The sequence below is a fragment of the Eublepharis macularius genome, chromosome 2 (genome assembly GCF_028583425.1).
Source record: "Eublepharis macularius isolate TG4126 chromosome 2, MPM_Emac_v1.0, whole genome shotgun sequence".
Taxonomy (NCBI): domain Eukaryota; kingdom Metazoa; phylum Chordata; class Lepidosauria; order Squamata; family Eublepharidae; genus Eublepharis; species Eublepharis macularius.
In genome coordinates, this window is record NC_072791.1 from 153717635 (window position 1) to 153738933 (window position 21299).

At 46.1% G+C, this 21299-nt stretch overlaps 1 protein-coding gene across 1 annotated transcript; it reads right to left on the bottom strand.

The window, feature by feature from the left end:
* Window positions 1-9245: 9245 nt before the first annotated feature.
* DES (desmin) lies at window positions 9246-20485 on the bottom strand. Its single transcript, XM_054970605.1, has 9 exons — window positions 19874-20485; window positions 15982-16042; window positions 14678-14773; window positions 14210-14371; window positions 13969-14094; window positions 13172-13392; window positions 12623-12666; window positions 10939-11021; window positions 9246-10524 (listed from the first exon to the last, which is right to left on the bottom strand). The coding sequence occupies exons 1-9, from the start codon at window positions 20422-20424 to the stop codon at window positions 10483-10485; spliced, it is 1386 nt and encodes a 461-aa protein (XP_054826580.1). The 5' UTR covers window positions 20425-20485; the 3' UTR covers window positions 9246-10482.
* Window positions 20486-21299: the final 814 nt, after the last annotated feature.

The following is a 21299-nucleotide window of genomic DNA, read 5'->3' on the forward strand; positions in this document are numbered from 1 at the left end:
CTTGCTTGATGTTCACCCTCTCTGTGTGTGACCCCCAGTTGCTGGGTACCTGCCAGGGGGCATTGACGCTGCTCCAGGTGCCTGCCCACCCAGCCAGCCAAAGTCCCAGAAGGTCATTTCTCTACCAGGCAAGGGGTTATTTTTAGGCTGCTCTCAGGTTGCAATCAGCCCGTCCCAGCACTTCAAGGGGGCTAGGCTGTTTGCTGATGGCTCGGCCCTCTGGGCTTGCTCAGCACCACCTCCCCCGACCTGTAGCTCCTGAAATCCTGATGAGCTGTTGGTGAGCCCAGCACCCCTGTTACCACAGAGTCCCCCCCCCCACCTTTTCTGAAGCCTGGCATAACTGAACCTCCAGCTTCCATGCAGTTCTCCCCCCCCCCCCACACCACCACCCCAGAGCAGCTGCCGCCTGATTGTCACATTCCTTGATCAAGCTGAGCAGAGCAGAGCGTATGACTGAGGTGGCTTAGCTCGCCTAGCAAAGATAGACATAGGCGAGTGGCGCTTTCCAGATTACTGTCAGGGGAACAGGGCCTCTCAGATCCAGCTCGCCCTTCCCCGTTCCTGCAGTAGAGACATCAGGAACACCTGAAATGCCTGTAACTCCCCTCTGTTGCTTAGGGTGCACAGGGAAAATTAGGGCATAGCTCTGACATCTGCGCCCTCAGCATAGCCAACGTCCTTTGAGATGTACAGAGTGAGATGCAAATCAGAAAGAGGCTGCAGGCCAAGGATTAGTGGAGCTCCGGAAGTTGAGGTGGAGCAGCTAAAGGCTCATCCACTGAGGAATGGAAACAATTGTCCAGAATGCTGACCCTGCAAGAACAAAACCACAGAGGGCTTCCGGGTGGCCTCTGTTGAGACTGGCAGTGGTCACTTACACTGAGGGCTGCCAACTGGCCTGGAGAAAAAAAAGGTGTGGAAATGGCTGAGTGTGTAGAAACGGACAGTTGAATGTATTGTCGAAGGCTTTCACGGCTGGAGAACAATGGTTGTTGTGGGTTTTCTGGGCTGTTTGATTCATCCTGGGTTTGATTGCTCTTCGGATTTCATTTCTGGAGTAGCCATTTGCCTGAAGTGCGTGGTTTAGATGATTAATTTCCTCATTGAGAAAGGAAAAACAGTCTCCTACAGGAAAACTGTTTTTGCCATATATCAAAGGAATTACTGATCAGATGGGAAAGCTTATGAAAAAGCATAACCTTCAAGCAGTATTCAGACCCACCCGAAAAATACAACAGATGCTACGATCAGCAAAAGACAGTAGAGACCCCCTCACCTCTGCAGGAGTATACCGTATACCCTGCAGCTGTGGACAAGTGTACATCGGGACCACAAAGCGTAGCATCCAGACAAGAATAAAAGAACATGAAAGACACTGCAGACTTGGACAACCTGAAAAATCAGCAGTGGCTGAACATAGCCTAACTCAAACAGGGCACAGTATCTTATTCCAGGACACCAAAATACTGGACAACACTTCCAACTACTTTGTTAGACTGCACAGGGAAGCCATTGAAATTCACAAGCATAAGCAAAACTTCAACAGGAAAGAAGAAACCTTAAGAATGAACAGAGCATGGTTTCCAGTTCTGAAAAACACCAGGCTAACAAAACACTCTACACCCGACAATAGCCCTGCAGAGAAGATTAGCACATCAAGCACCAATCCATATGCAAAAGAACCTCCTCAGGATACAGTGAAGCCTCCCGCCATTAGCATTCCACACCCTGGGAAACTCTTACAGGATGACTCAGCTCAACCCCATCCCTCCTGAGTAGATACAAATGACCTGCCAACATCTTTTCCACACTGTGACACTGAGAGATCTCTGTCTTTTGGTGCTACATCTCTGAAGATGCCAGCCACAGCTGCTGGCGAAACGTCAGGAACTACAATGCCAAGACCACGGCAATACAGCCTGGAAAACCCACAACAACCATCGGACAGTTGAATTTTTTCATGGCTTCAAGTAAATAATATGCCATTAAGCCTGTATTAAAGGGGCAGAATATTTCTCTCCAGGCCAGCTGGCAATCCTACATGCATGTGGATGTTTGCCCTGGTTTGAATGCTTTGGGAACTGGGTCCCGCCCCCGCCCCCGGCATAACATCATGGTGCTGCCAGGTCTCCCCTACTGCATTCTTTCCCAAACCTGCTTTGCTGCAATGTTTTGGGACAGATCACAGTAAAACTGGGGTGACCCCCCATGTGGATGAGAAAGTCTGGATATTCCTGGTCCTGCCCACATCAGTGCCAGTCTCCCTGTTTCTCTGTGTCCAGATGGGGAAGCATGAGTGGACATAAAGAGGCAGGCAAAGAAAGAGGGGGGTTGTGGTGAAAATAGTTGCTTTTTACAGCTAAAAAGCATGTCTGAGGATCCCTTTAGTGTCACGCATCTGGTCTGGCTCAGGGACTCTTGCCAGGGAAAAGAAAGAGGGGAAGGCAAAGATGGAAGGAGGCTGGGAAGGAGGAGAATGCAATGGGGCGGGGGGGGGAGGCAGGACAGGAGGCAGCATGCAAAGGGTTGTGGGGAGGCACAGACTGACCATGGGCTGGCCCTGCTTTTTGGGCATGTCAGCTAAGCATGGGGAGCCCCAAGGAGGGATGAGCATCGCCCCCAAGGAACATCGGGCAGCACTTTCAAAAATTAAAATCATCCTCAGTTCCTGCCCCACACGTTATAACAACAGTAAAAAGCAACTATTTTCACAACCCCCAACCCCCACTATGTGTAATGTAGAGTAAGCAGAAATGCGAGAATATCATTCAGTCTTGCTCCAGCAATATGCTCAGAGGCCCCTGCACCTGATGCCGTCAGACCAAGGGAAAGTTTGAACATGCTGCCCCCTACTGGAGAAAGGTAGTAATTGATTTCAGCAAACACCAACAAAACGCCTCTTATTGGCTCAAACTGAAGTAACTCAAATACTTCAAACCCACAAATAAAAAATACACAGTAAGTGAAAATAGAATGATTCAAAAGCCATATGCTTGCCTATCTCTTGTTCCACTCAGATCTCAAAGAGCCCTATTAATACTGAGCTGTGCTTTTGAAAACGCCACACACACTTGCAAACAACCTAGTGAGTATAACAGCATTTTATTACAGACAGAGCAGCTGATGTTCCACATGAGGTTAGAGACCCCTCCAGCAAACTGGATATAGATAACAGAAGTCAGAAGATCTTGTAAGGGACATGTGATAATTCTATTGCAGGCCAGAACCAGCAAAAATATATATTTAGCCTCAGTGAACCATCAGTTGGGTCATATATATATATTATAGATATACACACATTCATATTATACACAGGGGCAACAGCACGGATTTTACATGCTCACACAGCCTCTGTATATGCTGCAAAACCCTCTGGTTTTTCAGAGTTCTGATGCATGTGTCCCAAATCCACTTTCAGACATCATGGCGGCAACGTCTATTGAGAGGATCTCCACACAGTTGTCATGCTTTCAGTGGGCACCTCAGAACATCCAAAACCAACCCAGGTAATTTGATGTTGTGCATGCACTTACTTAATGTTTTTTTATTCTATCACAGTTGGTGAACAAGACTATAAAACCAAATAATTAAAAAAGCTGAAATTGTTAATAAAGCAAATTAAAATTCAAGAACAAACCAAGTCAGCAGCCAGAGAATCAGTGGAATGAAGCAGAAGCAAAAACCCATTTCCCAAGGGTGGTGGTGGTGGTGGGGAGAGATATAAATACAAAATAAAACAGACCAATGCAATCAAGAAAATGCCTGAGTGAATAAAACTTATTTTACCACCTGAAGCTAGGAAGACCAAATGCCAGGCAAGCAGGAAGGGCATTCCAAAGGCCCCCTTTCTGGCGGTCACACGCCTGACTTAAGAAACTGGAGAGTCATGCAGAGGAAACAAAGTACTTAAGTTAACAGACAGGCACAAATGGGAGTAGCAGTCACAAATTTTAGGGCTTTAAAGTGACCAATACTTTGAAGTGTGCTCAGAAGCCAATGTTGTTCTTGTCATATTAGGGAAATGTTTGTGGTTATTCGTCTCTGTCAGGTGGCAGTCTACCTGTCTTATTTCATTCTGAACCAACTGAAACTCCCAAATGGTATCTGAAGAAGGGAGCGCTGACTGTTGAAAGCTTATCCCCTCAGAATCTTGTTGGTCTCCAAGGTGCCACTGGACTCAAATCCTGCTGTTCTACTGCAGATCAACCAATTAATACTATCCCAAATACTTTGTAATGGCAGCCTGATTTAGAACTGGCAGGCATGCTGGAGCAGGGGTGGGGCGGGAATAAGGCAACAACATTCTAAAGGGCTCCAGGGGCCCATGGAGCGGGAGTGGGGAGAAATCGAAAGGATCTTTTTTGGAGGCCCATGATGGTGCTTAGTTGGCCTGAGAACTGAAGGTTTGGGTCCATGAAGAGATCTTTCACACCAACATTTATTATATTGGACAGAATTATAAATCAATTCAGAAAAATGTGCCTGAGATAACATATCTTTTCTATATCCACATAATTTACCCAAGTGATTGATTTCCCATCTGGACTTTCCCATGACGATGTTCTTGATGACTCCCTCAAGTCGTCGCCTGCCATGCTGTGTTGTTGGGGAGGGAGAGTTCAGCATTCTATTGTGGTCAGAGTACCACATCAGAGACGCCTGGATTCAGATCCCCACTGGATCCGCTGGGATCTTGAGCTAATTAACTTACAGTCTAATCTACTTCACAGGATCGTTGTCCAAAGGTGAGCTAAAGATCTAATAAATAAAACTAAAAATTTGTTGCTATAAAGTATACTGAGAGGTCCAGAAATCATTACAACAGCAGCTGTCAGTTGTATGCATGGGAAACATGTATATGTATTCCTGCCAGCAGGAATTCAATAAATGAAAGATTGCCTAACTAAAGTAAGCATCACTTTAAAAAAATTTTTTTAGGGAAATGGTCACTTATTAAATGCTATTTTCCCAACACTGAAAGAATCTCGACAATGAAATTAGATCATAAAGTCTCATTAAGGCTGGTTCTGGACATGAGTTTACATTTTGAAGACTCCTTTGGCTTACAGCAGACTTTGTTCCGTTTGTGACCCACCAAGCAGAATGTAGCCCATTAGCCATGTATCGATACCTTCTCAGTGCCTGAGAACTCCCCTGATTTTGCAGTACTAGGCAGGCAGCAAAAGGTTTATTGAGACCACGGTGGGCCATCACATCTGGTTGGCGAGCTGTGATTGGTTTGGTGGATCAGAAGTTGAGCAGAACGGTCTTCTCACTCTCACGCAACCAATGTCATTGGATACTACTGACTGTAGTGGCATGGCAATAATAAATGCATTTGCTAAGGGAAATGAAGTGTTTGTGGCCAGAATCAGAGACAAGCATCTGTGATCAGTGTATGACAGGTGAAGAGTTGTTAGTTCTTCCTGTTCTTCTTTCCTCCCCATTAACCACATCAGCATTTTATTCAGAAGACATTTTTGATTGTATTGAGTTTTCTATGGCCTCAATAAAGATCATACAGTTGTAGCAGGCTGATTTTTTTGTCCATTTAAATATGTATTTGATCGTTATTTGTGTTTGTGCTGAGATAGTCCAAGAGGAGGCAGCCAAACTAGACATTACTTCTTTTACAAGATTTCACCACGGAGACAACCCACACTCTGTGCAGTCACACAGCAGCTCCAGGGAATGGCTTCTAATTAAAAAAGGAGAGCGCAAATGGGCTCAGACAGCTGCCATGGGGGGGGGATGGCTCCTCCCTTTCCCCCAAGGCTCCCCCCTCCCCCATGTGTGGAGACATTTCCCCATTTCTGCTGCTCCACATGATGGTATTGTGTGCATGTGCAGCAGCAGAAACGAGGAAAACTGTCGTCTTTTTAGATATTTACCAAAGGTGGACTTGATAAGGTGGGGACTACTTTCAGAAGTTCTGCCTGTAGGTAGATCTTAAGGTTCTAGAAAAGCCTGAATAAATCATTAACGTTCATCTACTAATATTCCAATCATGGCAACTATTAATATTTCACCCAAATCAGAATGAATCTCTGTACCAGCTTGTTATACGTGAGTACTTATGAGAGCAGTTTCTGTGCTTTCAAGAAACTCCCTTCTGTTACGTATGATGCATTTAGCAGTCCTAAGCAGGTCTACTCAGAATCCTTCAGTGGGGCTTACTCCTGGGAAAGTGTCCTTACTAGTGCACTGTTAGAATGTCTCAGTGGTGGGAATGTAATGTTGTCCACACCAGGCGGCATGATGCTTGTTACAGGAATACATTCAAATAGCAAGGCCACAGTACAAATACTTTTTTAAAAAAAGGCTTATTCTTGATTTTTGATGGATGCTGGAATTTTAAAAATGATGCAGGCATTGAGATATATCCAATTTTTTTAGCCTGACAAAGATAATGCAAAACCTATTGGGAATTATTAAATTACAATTGTACCTAATTGTCTTACCCTGTTGCACTTTCCCTACTATTGGTGTCCCCTCCCCTGGCCATTTTGTTTGTGGAGAACTTGAATTTTGTATACTTTTAGGCTGCATATTAATAAAGACGAATAGGGGCTAGGTAGAGTAGGGGGCTACCGTTGGTTTGGGGGTACAAGTTTTATGTGCAGAAATTTGTATTCTCCCGCTTTATTCCTCACACTTCCTGTTTTTGCACTTCTCAGTCACATCTATGCAAACACCCACATCATTACCCAAAGGGCAAAAACAGGAAAAGGGAGCTCCCTCCGTTTGTCAAAAATCTAATGTCACTGTGCCCTACTTTGTTTCCTTCTAGACAGGAGGTAACCGTTCTCTTCATGGTCGCCTGGAGCAACAACTGTTACAGTAATAGTGACATGAAAGGCAGTCCAAAAGTAGGGACGTAAATTCCTGTTTCTGAAAAATCCATGAGTTGGAGGTTTGTCAATAAAAATTGTTTGTGCGAATATAGAGAGATTTTTGAAGAGCATCTTCTCTGGTATAGGAATCTGTACGTTGCTTCAGTACAGCTGGGACTCAGATAGGAGAGTCCATGTCTTGTTGGACTTGGTACATACTAGGCATGCCTGGGGTGTTGTGGAGAGTGTTGATTCACACTGTAGTGCTATGTGAGGGAGAGATGTTCAGCAGACAGCTGGGGTTTTTTTGGCTACAGCTGTAATGAGGGAAGTTGGACTTTTCAAGCCACTCCTCATTCACGCAGTTTATTCAAGTCACAGGAGGCCTCTGTGGAACAAATGTTGACAGGCTTAACCATTACGATAGGTGAGACATGTTCCTATGTTTTAGATTGGGCCTTGAATCTGAGAAAGTTTTCTCCCAGGACATACACCCTGGAGGAGGCTCACTTGGCACCTAGCCTGGCTAGCTTTGGGTACTAGGTAAAACCTTGTTTTTGCCCAGACTTTCATTGAAGGCCAAACTACACGTTATGTTGTTTTCTGGCTCCACCCAGGCACTGTGTGATCCAGATGCTCTTGCAAGTTCCCAGGAGCCCACGGCCTAATTTAGATCCGGATGGCAGGGGAGGGACTTCAGCCTCACCCCATGCCATTTTCATGCATTTGTGAGTTCCCCACTGAGCACTGATTTCCTAGGCTCATGGAACCCCATTTGGATCAGAAACACAGTGTACAGGGAGAGAGTGCTTATTTGTTTCCCCACTTTGCCGTGCAGGCAACCTTTCATACAAAACACCCCAGACTCCAGGTTCCTGCTGCAGCTTGATGGATAAAGGGGAAGGGAGGATTTTCCAATCTCCTTAGAATGTTGTGCAATGCCATGACATCACTTCCATGTATGAAAGTGACACGGTAGTATCTGCCCCCCAATCCCCACAGGGGTTGCCAGCTGAGGGCTAGCAGCCATAACTGAGGTACCTAAAGGTTTCCCAATGGGGAAAATCAGGGACCATTTTGTAGAAAAAGAGCTGAACTCATTAGCATAACTTATTAGCATATGCCACACCCCTTGGCATCACCAGAAGTGTGCCATTAGCATAACTGATTTGCATATGCCACACCCCCTGACATCACCTATCCTGACTGTTTTGTATTCAATCCTGGACATTCAGGGACGAAATTGGGCCCAAAATGGCAAAAAGGGGCTGAAAATGGCCAAAAAGGGGCTCAAAATCATCAGGATTGGGCCACTGCTGAGCAGGAGAGTGATCCACCACCCGTCATAGACCCGATCCGGGCCGTTTCGGCCCCATTCCAGGCTGAAACGGGCCCAAATGGCTGAGAGTCAGGTGGGCAGGGCCACCGGACATGACCTCTTTGGGGAACTGCTGGAACTGCGTTCCTGTGCGTTCCCCCTCAAAATGAGCCCTGGGGAAAATAACCATCCTCTGGGACCATTTCAGGACAGGAAAGCACCTTTTCCAGATGTGCTGTGGTTCTGATCTGAATGCAGCCCCAAGTCTGGGAAATATGTTTTCAGTGGGAAAATCATAAGTGCACGTCTGTCAGTCTTTATGGCAGCCCTGGACCTGACCCAAGGACAGTGTACCATGTAGTTAGGCCCTTGTGGTCTCTCTATCCCACACACAAACATATACCCTCAGTCCTTTGTGGGTTTGGGAGCCGATTGTCTTGACACTGGATCCTTTTTATTGTTTGGGGGATGATAGTATTAATTTGTGATCATATTTTGCATGTGATTATATTTTGCATGCTTTCCTTATTATTTAAGTTATCTTTTGAACCCATATAGATTAAAGAGTGTGTTTCTAGGACTATGGGCAAGGGAGGGACCAAAGGGACCAAGTTTCAGGGGCTTTCTCCACCCTGGGGAGACCCATGGAGTTGGACAAATCATCAGATTTACTTTCACATATCTGGGTTGGATCTGGATGGTGTGAAGGTATGGCCCAAAGGGAATCTTTATCTGGAAGCTCTCAGCAGCCTTATAATGGAATACAGTTTTTCAAAAAACACATAAAATTAATGACTGTCCAGGGATGTGTCGCCTAAGTCTAATAATCTGTACATATTAGTTCAAAACTAGAGCCCAGAGAGCTATTTCCATTTTTGTTCCACCAAAGTGCAGCCAGACACGACAGTGCAGGAAAGGTCAGGCATGGTGGTTGCTGTGAGATCAGAGACCCCTGCTGCAGCTCCCTGGAAGACCAGCAAAGCACAGAGTGACTAGTGGGAAAGGGCAGCCGACTAGCTTTCCTTGATTCTAGAGTGAAACAGGATTTTCCCAAGTATAGGCTGGAAGAGAAAAAAAACACAGAGAACCAATTTTGTGCTCCATGGTTTATTAATCACTTGGCAGAGCCAGGTATGTGTTGGGGTGGGAGGGTCAGGGGCATAGCAGCCTCTCTCTCCATCTTCTCTTTCTCTCACACCCATAACCTACTCCTCTCTCTTTCCTCCCATTTCAGTCACCTGCCAGTTCCTTCTTTTATCTTGTCCAACTCCCTTAAGCAGCCCCTTGTGGCACCCTGGGCAGGGCAGATTTCAGATCTGGGATGAAAAAAGGGGAGAAGACAGGGGAGCCTCAAGTGGATGCATCAGTTCCTCAGAGTCTTCCTCCTCCTCCTCCTCTTCCTCCTCGGCAACCCTCACAGCCCCTATCCCATCCTAGGAACTTTACTTTGCAGCAGGAGTGGAGCATTTATGCTGTTTGAGGCCAAGCCTCACTCACGTGGAATTAAAAAGAACAACACTTCCTCCTTTGGGGTTCTATCCTTTATGACCTCTTCCCCCTGCATTGACAAGAAGCCCCACCTAGGTGGAAGGGTAAACCTTCACCCCACATGGCAAGTCACGATAAGGAGACTTGCTCAGCTGGAAGGATGGACGTTCATTGAAGCTAGAGAAGCAAGTCCCACCAACCCCCAGGCAAGGAGTCCCGCTCCACGGTGGGGGAGGGGTGCCCTGTGGCTTTGGTCCCGGAGGCAAGGCTGGGCAGTTGGCTCATCCTCATTCTCTGGGCTACAACCTCTTTCCCTCCCTCCCCATATCCTGTCCCTCCATGGCCTGCGGACAAAATGTTACCACTGACTGCAGTTTCATGGAGGGAACAGGGGCCTGTATCTGTGCTGAGGATGGGGGTGAAACTATATCAGGGCATCTTTACCTGGGTCAGTGCATGAATGATGCATGTATGAATGGGTGAAAGTTCTATGTGCAAGTGGTGGCCAGAGCTTCAAACCCTACAGTGGCAGGAAGCCTCCCTCCAATGCATGCACATGGACATATGAACAGACACAGAGCAGGACCTCTTTGGCAGCCCTCCCCTTTCCCTCCCCCCAGCTTCTGGGGCAGGAAAAGCACAAGGGAAGCAGGAGAGAGGCTTTGGAGGACTGGGTGCAGGGAGAGCCTCATACACTTGGTTCTGTGTGTGAGGCTCTCCCATGATGCCAACACAAGACAAGTATGCAGGAGAGTGTGTAAGAGCCAGCAGCCCCAGGTTTTTGCACATGGGAGGGAGAGGGTTGAGATGGGCCAGTTGCCTTTCTGGGGATGACAGAATCTACAGCATTTCATGTTGCTGCTGCATAGCTTCACTGACCACCTGGACAGCAAGAGAGAAGAGAGAGAGAGAGAGAGAGAGGTTAAGGAGAACTTTAGCTATCACTGGTTGCCCTGTGCATGCTTCTAAAACAGTGGGACCCTATCTTCACATCCACTCCCAAGCAGCCATTGTGCTCCCCCTTCACTATGACTCCCTGTTGCAGAGAAAGCAGTTAATCCCAACCACTGGGAGAAGAGAAAGCTGGTCAAGAGCTAGTATGTCCTAAGCTAGCCCTATATCTCTCTTCCTGAGAAACCCAGCAGAACTCTGTTTACAAAGTTTATCTGCTCGCTATAGCAAAAGGCCACAGAGGGTCCAGAATTCAGCCAATGTTGAGTGGTCTTTTCATAGGTTGTACTGTTGCCTTCCAACCAAATGTCCCATTCCTTGGCTGACCCAGGCTTGCCCGCTTACCTCCCCATCACGTGTCTCAATGGTTTTGATAGTCACTGTTTTCTTGGTATGGACCTCAGAGCTCCGCTGCTCTGGACTGGTCTCTGTAAGACAGAAAGAGAAATCAGGGAGTAATGGCTGTACCCTGTGCCATGGGGGAAAGGGGCTGAAGCCAGCAGAAACAGAGCCAAGGCCACGGCAATGAGCCTTTTTCTAGAAGGAAAACACATCATTTTCCAGAACACGGTAATGTTTAAATTTCTCATTCTAGTGGTAAGGTCAACATTCATCCCTGCATAACCCCATCCTTTCACATAAGAGGTCTATCCAATCAAGTGACAAAAGCTCCCCTACATCCTCATATATGTGTATTTACACAAACTGCCTTGAACACTCATGCTCTCTCACACAGATACACTCAGCAACACCAGGACAGACTGCAATACGGCTCAGCTACACATGACATGGGGGCATGAATGTAACTCCTAGTGGGTTTCCCCTGTAAATAACCCAATTCTAGTTGTATCCTGAGGGGAGGGAGGTGGTTTCAGCCTCCTATCCTACATTTTCTGGACTGAAATGCCCCATGAAGCTGCTTTTTGCCCGACTGGAGTAAACATAAGGCCTATATGTTGCCCTAACACAGCAAATAGAGGCTCCAAAGAGGTCTTTCAGGTCAGGAAAATGGTGCAGGAAGGAAGACTTCACTCTATTCCTTGTGCCATAGTCTCAGTTTGAATCAAGCCCCTCCCACACGATTTTTACAGAGGGGAAAATGCTGGGAGTTCCATTCACAGAAGTCCCAGCATTTCACACAAAATTATGTACGTTTATTTGTCCCATCTTTAAACCACTTTCTCAGAGCTCCCACACTCTCATATACAATGAAGTCCATAATTTTGGGAGGACAGAGGGCATGCCTACTGCACAGGCCCCACTTGCTCTCCCAAGTAATCACAGTCCTTCCTGTGCCAAAGCAAGCCATCCCAAAGCCGAGTTGCAAGTTTTGTCTGCTGCTGCAGCAGCCAAAATGAAGGAGCTCTGATTGCAAGACCATTAGCCTTTGCCTAATGAACTATTTGCATAACCAATTTTGAACAGAATATCCTTTCAAAGAACATTTATTTGGGGGTAGATCATCTCTCTCATTTGAACAGTACAGCTGAATTATTATATGGGATGGGCTGATACAGAACTGCTGTGATGGCATTCAAGAACTGGCGCAACTGACCCAGCACATGGACAGTGGAGGCTGGTAGAGGTAGAGATGGGTTCTGTTCAACTCGGAAGGTAGCTAGAACAACATGTCACACACAAGTACATATATCAAAATCCTGACAGCCCGCTAGCTGTAGGGAAAAGCTACAATGGAAAGAGAGGTCTGAAGCAGCAGGGGGATGATATATTTAATACTTCCTCTGCCTCCCATATGTCTCCTGAAACCCCATATTTCTGCCTATTGGATTCTGGACTCATTTCTCCTTACAAGCACACATTTGGAACATCAAGGGAGGAATACAGCTTGAGTGGGGTATGATGAGCAGCTGAACAGTAGCAGTTGAGGAAAGGTAAAGCCCTCACTAGTTCTGCCCTCATAAGATAACTTGAAAATTGGGGTCAATTGTCCACCGATACTATTCAGTTTCACATATACCATAAATGGCATTCTTTCATACACCGAGAGGCCAGAATCTATGTCACTTACCTCGGAAGTTGATTGCAGAAAAGGTTTGGATGGGCAATGAAATTCTACAGGGGAAGGGGAAGAATAGAATCAGCACAGTCAATGGTTCCCATTTGTATTTCTTGCCTGTAACTGCTCTTCTGACACTCTCCTAAAGAAGATGCTAGTCTTTCTGTTTCTGAACCTGAACAGACTGCACTCTTTTTGCTTAATCACCCAAGACAGTTTCTGATCATTTTTATAATTACACCATCTTGCCTTGTTCAGCATTTTCCTAAGAAAGGGTGCCAGGATGGGCCAAAATATGCTGCAGCCCCCTTTTCTGGCCTGTTTGTTTCACAGGTGACAGCTAATTCCACCAGATATCATCACAGAGATATAAAACCCCTGACACTATTTTCCAGTTGCCAAACCCAAGGACTTGTTTTAGCCTCACAGTAGGATACTAGGCCCTCAAGGGCAGCTAAGCAAAACATCCTCAAAGCAAGATTTCTGAAGGATGAGGCTGTCAGGCGTGCAATCTCCATGCACACACTAGGCCCTCATAGAGAATACAGAGCCAGCACTTACCTGCTCTCCTCGCCTTCCAGCAGCTTGCGGTAGGTAGCAATCTCCACATCAAGGGCCATCTTGACATTGAGCAAGTCCTGGTACTCCCGCAGGTGCCGTGCCATCTCATCCTTCAAGTGTCGGATCTCCTCTTCAAGCCTCTGGATGGTGTCTTGATAACTGCCAGCCTCCCCAGCAAAGCGCTCCTCCATCTCCCTCATCTGTCTCATCAAGGAGTCGTTCTGGAAACAAAAAGGAAGAAAAGTGGCACTTCAGAACTTGTGAAGAGGCAGATACGCATTTCTTTACCTTTTCCTTATCCTCTAACTATTGCCATGTGATAAAAACTGCACCTGCAAATGAGGGCAGTAGCCATTTTGGATGAGACAGTGCAAACCAAAAACAAAATAAATGAGGGAAATGGTGGGAAGGGGAATGGGTCACTAAGACCCATCCACCCAAACCCAGAGAATAAACAACTTTGTAGCTATTGGGAGACAGAAAGAAAGGGACACTTCCAATACACTGAACATAAAGAAATGCAAGACTGAACCTGGGACCTAATGCATAGGAAGCATGTGCTCTACAACTGAGCTATAGGCTATTCTTAAGAAACAGGGAATGCCATCTCAGATGGCCATTTTGTATTTGTTTTGTATTTGTTTTTTTGTATTCTGCTAGCATTTGCTAGCTCTTAAGGGGATACTTCACTAGGTAGCACAAGAACAGCTTTGAGTACTGAGACTGTTAGCTTCATTTTCCCGAAAGGGCATGCTATTGATTTGAATTGAACCCCTTCTCCTGCCAGTGTGTCTCACCGTGCCCTTGAGTGCATCAATCTCACAGGTGTAGGACTGGATCTGGTGCCGGAATTCCATCATCTCCTGCTTGGCTTGGCGCAGTTGATCATTGTTTTTATTTGCAGCCTGAGTTAGGTCAGATACCTATATGCAGAGAAAAGGTAAGAAAAGCAGATTAACATCAGCTATATATCTGTGAACGAAGCTCACTAGAAGCTTCCCCCATACACTTCAGCCAATGCAAATCTTGTCTCCATACCTTGGACTTGTACCACTCCTCTGCCTCAGAGATGTTCTTTGCAGCAATGCTCTCATACTGGGCTCGGATATCACGCAGCGCTGCAGTCAGGTCTGGCTTCGACACATCCATCTCCACCTGGATTTGCTGCTCCTGTAACTGTGATTGCAACTCCCGGATTTCCTGGAGAGCCAAATCCAGCACAAGATCAGTCCAGGTGCTATACAAATAGAACTGGAGTCTCTTAGATCAGTGACCAATACTTCTGCTGCTTTATGTTCCCCCCCACACACACACTTGTCCATATGAAAATAAGATTTCCATTACAGCTCAGCCGCAGTCATCATTCGTTCACAATTGCTGTTCCCCCAAAAGTCCAACTCCGTCCCGTACCTATTCAGTAGCCACTCCTCCCCTTCCAGTAGCCATTGTTCTGAGGAATACTGAGCAAGAAGGGAGAACCTCAAAGGCATTTGGGTACATGCTTACCTCTTCGTGTACCTTTTTGAGGAACGCAATTTCCTCCTGCAAGGATTCAATGCGCCTTTCCAAGTCAATACGGGCCAGAGTGGCTGCATCAACATCCTGTGACAGCAAAGAAAGTAGGATATGACCTCTGTGGTAACAGATGCCAAATGAGCGGCCTGTGTTGTTACAGGAGCACAACTTTGTAGGGCAGAAGAAATAAACTAAGTGGGGCTATTACTAAACTGTATGCTTCTGAAAAGACACTGGAACTGTTGCCCCCTGTGACCTCATTTGGGAGTCTGGCCAATCAAAATTGTGTAGGAAATGAGGACGTCTCTAGATGTGAAGGTTTTTAAAGAGCTGAGTTTCCCGCACCCACACAGCAGTTAAAAAGTAAGTGGCTGTTTAAAAGTAAAGGAGACCCCAAATGGCCTCAGAATGCCTCTTCAAGGAAAGGAGGGGCTCTTCCCTCAAGCCATTTCTCCATGTCACAATAGTACGGGACACAGAATACTCCACACGAAGCAGAAAAAACAGGGGGGGGGAACCTCCCTCTCATGCTATTTTGACACAGGGAAGGGTTGAGGGAGGAGAGAGGAGCCCCTCCTCCTCCCATGGAGGCATTCTGAGGACATTTAGGGTCTTGTTTATTTTTTAACAGCTACTGTCCAAAGCTGCTGTGTAACTGCAGGGAACTTGAGCTGGGTCTGGGTCTGCATCTCTAGAAGCCCAGGCATAAAAAGCCAATTCACACGATCTTTGAGCCTCTGCATTCAGTCCAAAGTTTACTGCAATTAGTTTAAGCAACTGAGAAGTGTTGAGAGTCTGTGGTGCATTGAATGGGTTGGTACTAGCAATGAGCACTCCCTGCACCACTTTGCCAAAGGCACCCAGAGACCAGGATGCTGAAAACATCAGCTTGAATAGAAAATAGGAGCCCAGCAGCCACATGCCCAAGGATCGTGTGGGAATTTTAGCTTTAAAAAGGGAGACATATGAAGAATGCAATGCCAAAAAACTCACACAAGTCTACTCATGTGGCATATTTTTATATTGCCTCTCCTCCAAGGAGCTCAGGTTGTTCCTCTCAGTTTTATCCTCACAACAACCCTATGAGGTAGGTTAGGCTGAGAGAGAATAAGTGGCCATCATCACACGGTGAGCCTCACACCTGAGTGGGGATTGAACCTGGGCCTCCCAGATCCTAATGCTACAAGCCTTCTTCAGTCAGTGGACTCAATGACTTAGTTTCTACCCATTTTGGACAGCATTTTTTCAACCCCCCCACCCCCAGCAAAGGGAACAATTGCAAAGTCTGGACTTACAGCTCTGAAGGCAGCCAAGTTGTTTTCTGCTTCTTCCTTAAGATGGATCTCCTCCTGCAGCCTGGGAGTGCAGAGTAGAAAGAATGGCTGTCAGACGGCAGATAACCCAGAGAGGCCTGGATGCAGCTCTGCATTTTACACTCCCCAAGGGGTCCATCCAAGCCTGTGACCTGTGACTCCATCCAACCCATAGGAGTAACGGATGCATAATTATCTTGCATTCCAGGGGGTGGGGTGGGTTCTGGCTCCAGGCCAGGCAGGGAGCAGAGAGGAGCATATCCTCCCATTGCCTGTTATAGTCAAAGCCTCAAGCACAAAGGCATGAGCTCACCAATGGATAATGCTTATTCCCCCTTCCTTTTAGGGTAGTAGAACTTTGCTGCATGGATGTGGGATGCAGCCTGAGCCAGAGACCTGCAAAGAAGCAGCATGGGAAAGTGCTGGGAAAGGGAAGACCCTTGGTCTGGGCTTCTGAGGGGGAGGGGTGGATAGCCAGGTATTCTCAGGAAAAGTGACAGTGTGATACTAGAACAGGATACAGGAACAGGTGGAATGCCACTGAGGTGCTGGAATGCCCTGTATGTTATCCCAAGCATTTCACATGGGGGAAGGAATTAAGTCTCCAGGTACATTTGGACATAAGGAAAGGCTGTGTAGAGCATGGGTGGGGAGTTCGGAAACTCTTTGTCGCAGGCAGCACTTAACTGTCAGCAATCTTCTGACTATGGAACGCCACACCCAGATCTCCCATTATACCCGTTCCCAAGCAATGGCAGCACCAAGGCCCTAATCCTAGACATTTAGACCTGCACCTACTGCTTGGATCAACTTCAGCTCTTGCAGTACCAGAACTCACAATGAATTTTGCCCAATCCCACCCCCCTCTCTGTCCTCATTTGAAGGGGCAAATGCTGGAAGATAGCAAGGAACATCATCTATCGTGGATTTATGGGGCTCTTAGTTTATCTTACAAGCTCTTCCTTCCTTCTAATGGAACTAATTTATTGCAACTCTACATAAAGTGGGTGCTTGTTCTCTGCCCTGTAGGTGAGTTCTAAGCCCACCTGCCCAAGCAAAAGTAACCAGCTTGCTGTTTTCTACAGGAAACCGCATATCACTCTGGCAGCATCTTGGCCTCACACAATGGGTGGAAAAGTAGCAACAGGTGGAAAAGAGGTGAGCCCTTTCTCTCACTTGTTGGGCCATTGTAGCTGAAAGGCTTGTTGTAGGATCTAGCATGCTCTGCTGACAATGAGGGGAGGCATTAGAAGCAGTGCCTGTTGAGGGAATCTGCCTCTGAATAGGAGAATGCAAACCACTAACTTTTTGGTAACCATGAGGCTATTCCAGGGCAGGTTGAAAGAAGTCTTTGCTCTCCTGGAGTCTCTTGTAAAGATTTCTCCTTTATTATCCCTCTGAAATGCCAGAACTTCCTGTCAAAGCACCCAGCCATCTTGGCTCAGCATTCTTTGCTTTCCGCTAGGCCCAGTTGTGCCTTGTCCATCATAAGAGCTAAATCAGGAGGAGAAAAGTGAGAGCTTCTAATTTTCCCTAGGCTGGCCACTGCCAAAGAGTCAGAGACTAGCCCTGTCAGGTTATTTGCTTCTTCCTTCCTAAAGAAAGATCTGTGTATGTGATTGTGGATCCCTCCCCCACAATGGCCTACCTTTCTAATAAGCTACTTAATCCTTCAACTGCCCGTGTCATAATAATGTTATCTAAATCCGTTGCTACCAGGAAGTGTGTGGGAGTGGAAGGACTGGCTCAGGCTAAACCTTTTCGGAACTAGATACACCACTCCATGGCCTCTGGATTCAACTAGTGACCCCTGCAGTCAGTTTCATGCTCTACTTGAGGGGCAGCTGCTCCATTTCACTGCTTTGTGCTGCTTCTGGCCTGATTCCAGGACTGTGGCTGACTTTATTCTTCTCCCTCATTTACCCTCTTATCTTCATAATGGGGATTGTGGGACATGGGAGATATTCAAGCGATTTCAGTCTTCTACTCAATCTGGAGCCTCAATTGATGGGATAATAATTTAGATTTGCCATCTTTTTTTTTCCTGCGTAAAAGATGCCTGACAGGCAGACATTCAACAGTTCTGACCTTCCCTGTTATTGCATCTCTTCTGAACTTGGCTTGGAAGAAAAATAGGGTGCTAGTCTGCACCTGAACAACCAACACTTGATAGTGCGGCGTCTTGCAGAATGTGCTGCCCCAGAGACTGAAGCAGAACAAAATGAACTCTAGAGAGAAAATAAATTTTTGGCTTTTCGAGAGCTGGAAGAGGAGTTGTAGCACCCATAAAACAAACCTTACTTACTACCAAGAAATAAACCTGTTTTTAAAAAGCTACTTTTTACTTTAATGATACTACTCATACAGCCTATTCGGCTCTGAGCAGTGCCACACTAGAATTTTTTAAAAGCTAAAGGTATGTTGGATGAATGAACTTTCTCACAATTGTACGTGTTCCAAATCTTGAGGTCAGAAGAAAGCTCCAACTAACATCTAAAAAATGCTTCATTGTTGTGCGTGTAGTTCCAGCATCCATCCATTTTTAAAAATGCCTTATAACCTACCCTATCCCTAAAGCTCAGGGTGTAGGAAGAGAAACAATGTTGTTTTCTAACTCAGGTAACTGTTATACCAACCTTTTTAGAAAAGTCACTGTCCATTGCCATTTTATGATCTTGAGAACAGAGGCTGATCAATACAGGAGAAGTAAGTCATGGGACTAGTTGCTGAGCTGGGATATTTGGACAGATTACAGTAGGTAGGAAAAAGCCATAAAGCTGACTAGGATTCAGAGACAGACTTAACAGCAAGGATCAACTATCTTCAGCTTACCAAAAGAAAGGTCAAAAGGTTATATGATAAGGAAGTGAAAGCAGCTATTTGGAGGTGAGTCTCACAAGGGCTCTAAAGCTTTCTTTTTGTCAAGAGAGAACAGGTACCTGTCACTGGCTATTCAAGCTAAATACCTACCCCATGAGAAATCGTACCCTGGAGTCTGATAAAGAAGAAAGAACGACCAGGACATACTATCTACACATGTGCACAGGTGCACATATATTTTTAATTGTAATCTCCAAATCAAGCTGGGGAATTGAAAAAAAGACACAGCTCAGTCATCTTTGTTAGACTAAAATGTAAAGTGATTCTTTTTGTGTCAGTAGTACTCTGTGGCCGTAGGGTGTTATGACTCTCTGAAACAATGTAAAATCTATGAGGATTCTTCTAATCCAGATTCAAAATCTGTTTTCCCCCTTAGACTGAAATAGATCTACTTAAACTTAACATATTTCTTTAAATTGAACATCTGTGTTGGAACAACCATCTGGACTGGCTAAGTTTATAAAGATAGAAAAGAAGATCTGAGGCAAGGGGGTGTTCTGGCAAGGGGAAGACAGTACCTTCATTAGACACACCCTGAACTCTCATGTTCCAAGAATAAGTAGCTTGGCTTGGAGCCAAGTGTTTGGAGGAGATGCTTACTCCTCTCTACTAAAAGACAAAAGCCTATCTTTCCAGGAAATGACATAACTCCAGAGTATTAGGTTTCAGCTTTACAATGGATAGTAAGTGCTAGAATGACTTCTGTAAAGGTAACTAGCATCCTGATCAAGGACATTTGGGGCAGAGAAATGTTAGCAGCTTGGAAAGAAATGTTGCACTAGGGTGAGATGAGGGAGAAGGACCTCAGCCATTCTTTCTACTCTGTGTTTCTTGGAGATGATGTGTAACTTCTGCTTTGTGCTGCCCTATCCTGATTACTCTTTCTCTGGTCAGAGTATGGGGCTAGGCAAGAACGCCCAGTACACAGATGCATATGTAGATTAGGGAGCAGCAATTAAGCTTGTGGCAGAAAGAATAAGCAGCTCATTCTCACCTTTGCTTCAGCTTCTGGAGGTCATCCAGCAGATTGTCCCTCTCCACATCCACACGTGCTCGCTGGCTGGTCAGAATCTCCACCTGGCGCCGCAGTTCTCTCAGCTCCTCTTCATAGATCTCGGCCACACGGGTAGGCTCCTTGCCTTTGAGCCGGTTTACCTCGGCCACCATGAGTGCATTCTGCTGCTCCAAGAAACGCACCTTCTCAATGTAGTTGGCAAAGCGGTCATTGAGTTCCTGCAGCTCTACCTTCTCATTGGTGCGTGTCTGCAAGAACTCCTGGTTCATAGCATCAGCCAGAGAAAAGTCAAGGAGCTCACCAGCACCTTGATAGGTTGAGCGTAGTGGAGCTGAGTAGCTGGCACGGAAGCTGGATAGGCTGGGTGGTGCAGCACCACGGGACACCTGGTAGACCCGAGAGGTGACGGAGCTGGCTGAGGAACCCTTGCTGCCAAAGGAGGCACGCGGGAAAGAGGGTGAAACTGCCCCACCACCAAAGGTACGGCGGTATGAGGAGAGCCGCTGGCTGGAGGAATAAGACTGGCTCATGATGATGGCTGGATGGGACAGAGGCAGAACTGCAACAGCTGCTCTGTGTGAGCAAGGCAGAGTCAGGAAGGGGATCTGAGCTCTGGCTATTTGTATCCTTTTGCCCTGACATCATCCAACTGTCTCCTCCCCGCTTCCCCCACCCTTCACTTTCCAGTCTGGAACAGCTGTGGATTCCTCTGAGTGGAATGCACCATGGGGCTGTGACAGGGGGATGGCAGTAAGCAAGTCATGGGACATGACAGTTCTGATCTGCTTAGGAACAACTAGGCCTCAGCTGGGCATAGGCTGGGAATACAGCCTTGGAGGCAAGGGAGAGATACAAAGGAGGAGTGTAGAGGGTGTGAAAAAATGCTGGGTTTGGAAAGTTAAAGATAGGGAGAAGTGGCTGAAGAAATGTGACTGATTCAGCTGAGGAAAACGAGTGAACTACTTGCTGATATGTTTTAGAAACGGAGGAAGAGATGCTAGGGATAAATTAGAACATTTACATTCCTTCGTAGTAACAATAGAAATATACTATATCATATCAATATATCTCATTCTTAATGCGGCCAGATCTGTGGGTACTTAAATCCAGAAACTGGAGCCATGAACAGAAAAGATATATCTTTCCACAAACCTGAAAAATGCCTCAAATTTTCAGAAAAATCTGAAATCTCTAAAAAAATGTGTTAAAATACATTGGTTAAAACTCCTCAAAATAATAGAAACAGCACATGTAGCTTTAAGAAATAGATGCCCTCAGTGGCCATTACCAGACAATCACAACAGAATTGCTAAGCCTTCAAATCTTGGTTTCTGTCAGTAAAAGGCAGGGGGAAGGGGCAGAGCTCTTTCCAGGTCTGTTACAGCCTTTGAGGGAGGACTCATCA

Bases quoted from the DNA above. Each gene is read 5' to 3' on its own strand.
- DES (XM_054970605.1), bottom strand. From the start codon at position 20,424: ATGAGCCAGTCTTATTCCTCCAGCCAGCGGCTCTCCTCATACCGCCGT. The intron at 16,043-19,873 runs GTGAGAATGAGC...CTGCACTCCCAG, and splicing joins CTCCAGAAGCTGAAGCAAAG to GCTGCAGGAGGAGATCCATC. The intron at 14,095-14,209 runs GTATGGAGACAA...CTCTGCATATAG, and splicing joins AGGAGTGGTACAAGTCCAAG to GTATCTGACCTAACTCAGGC.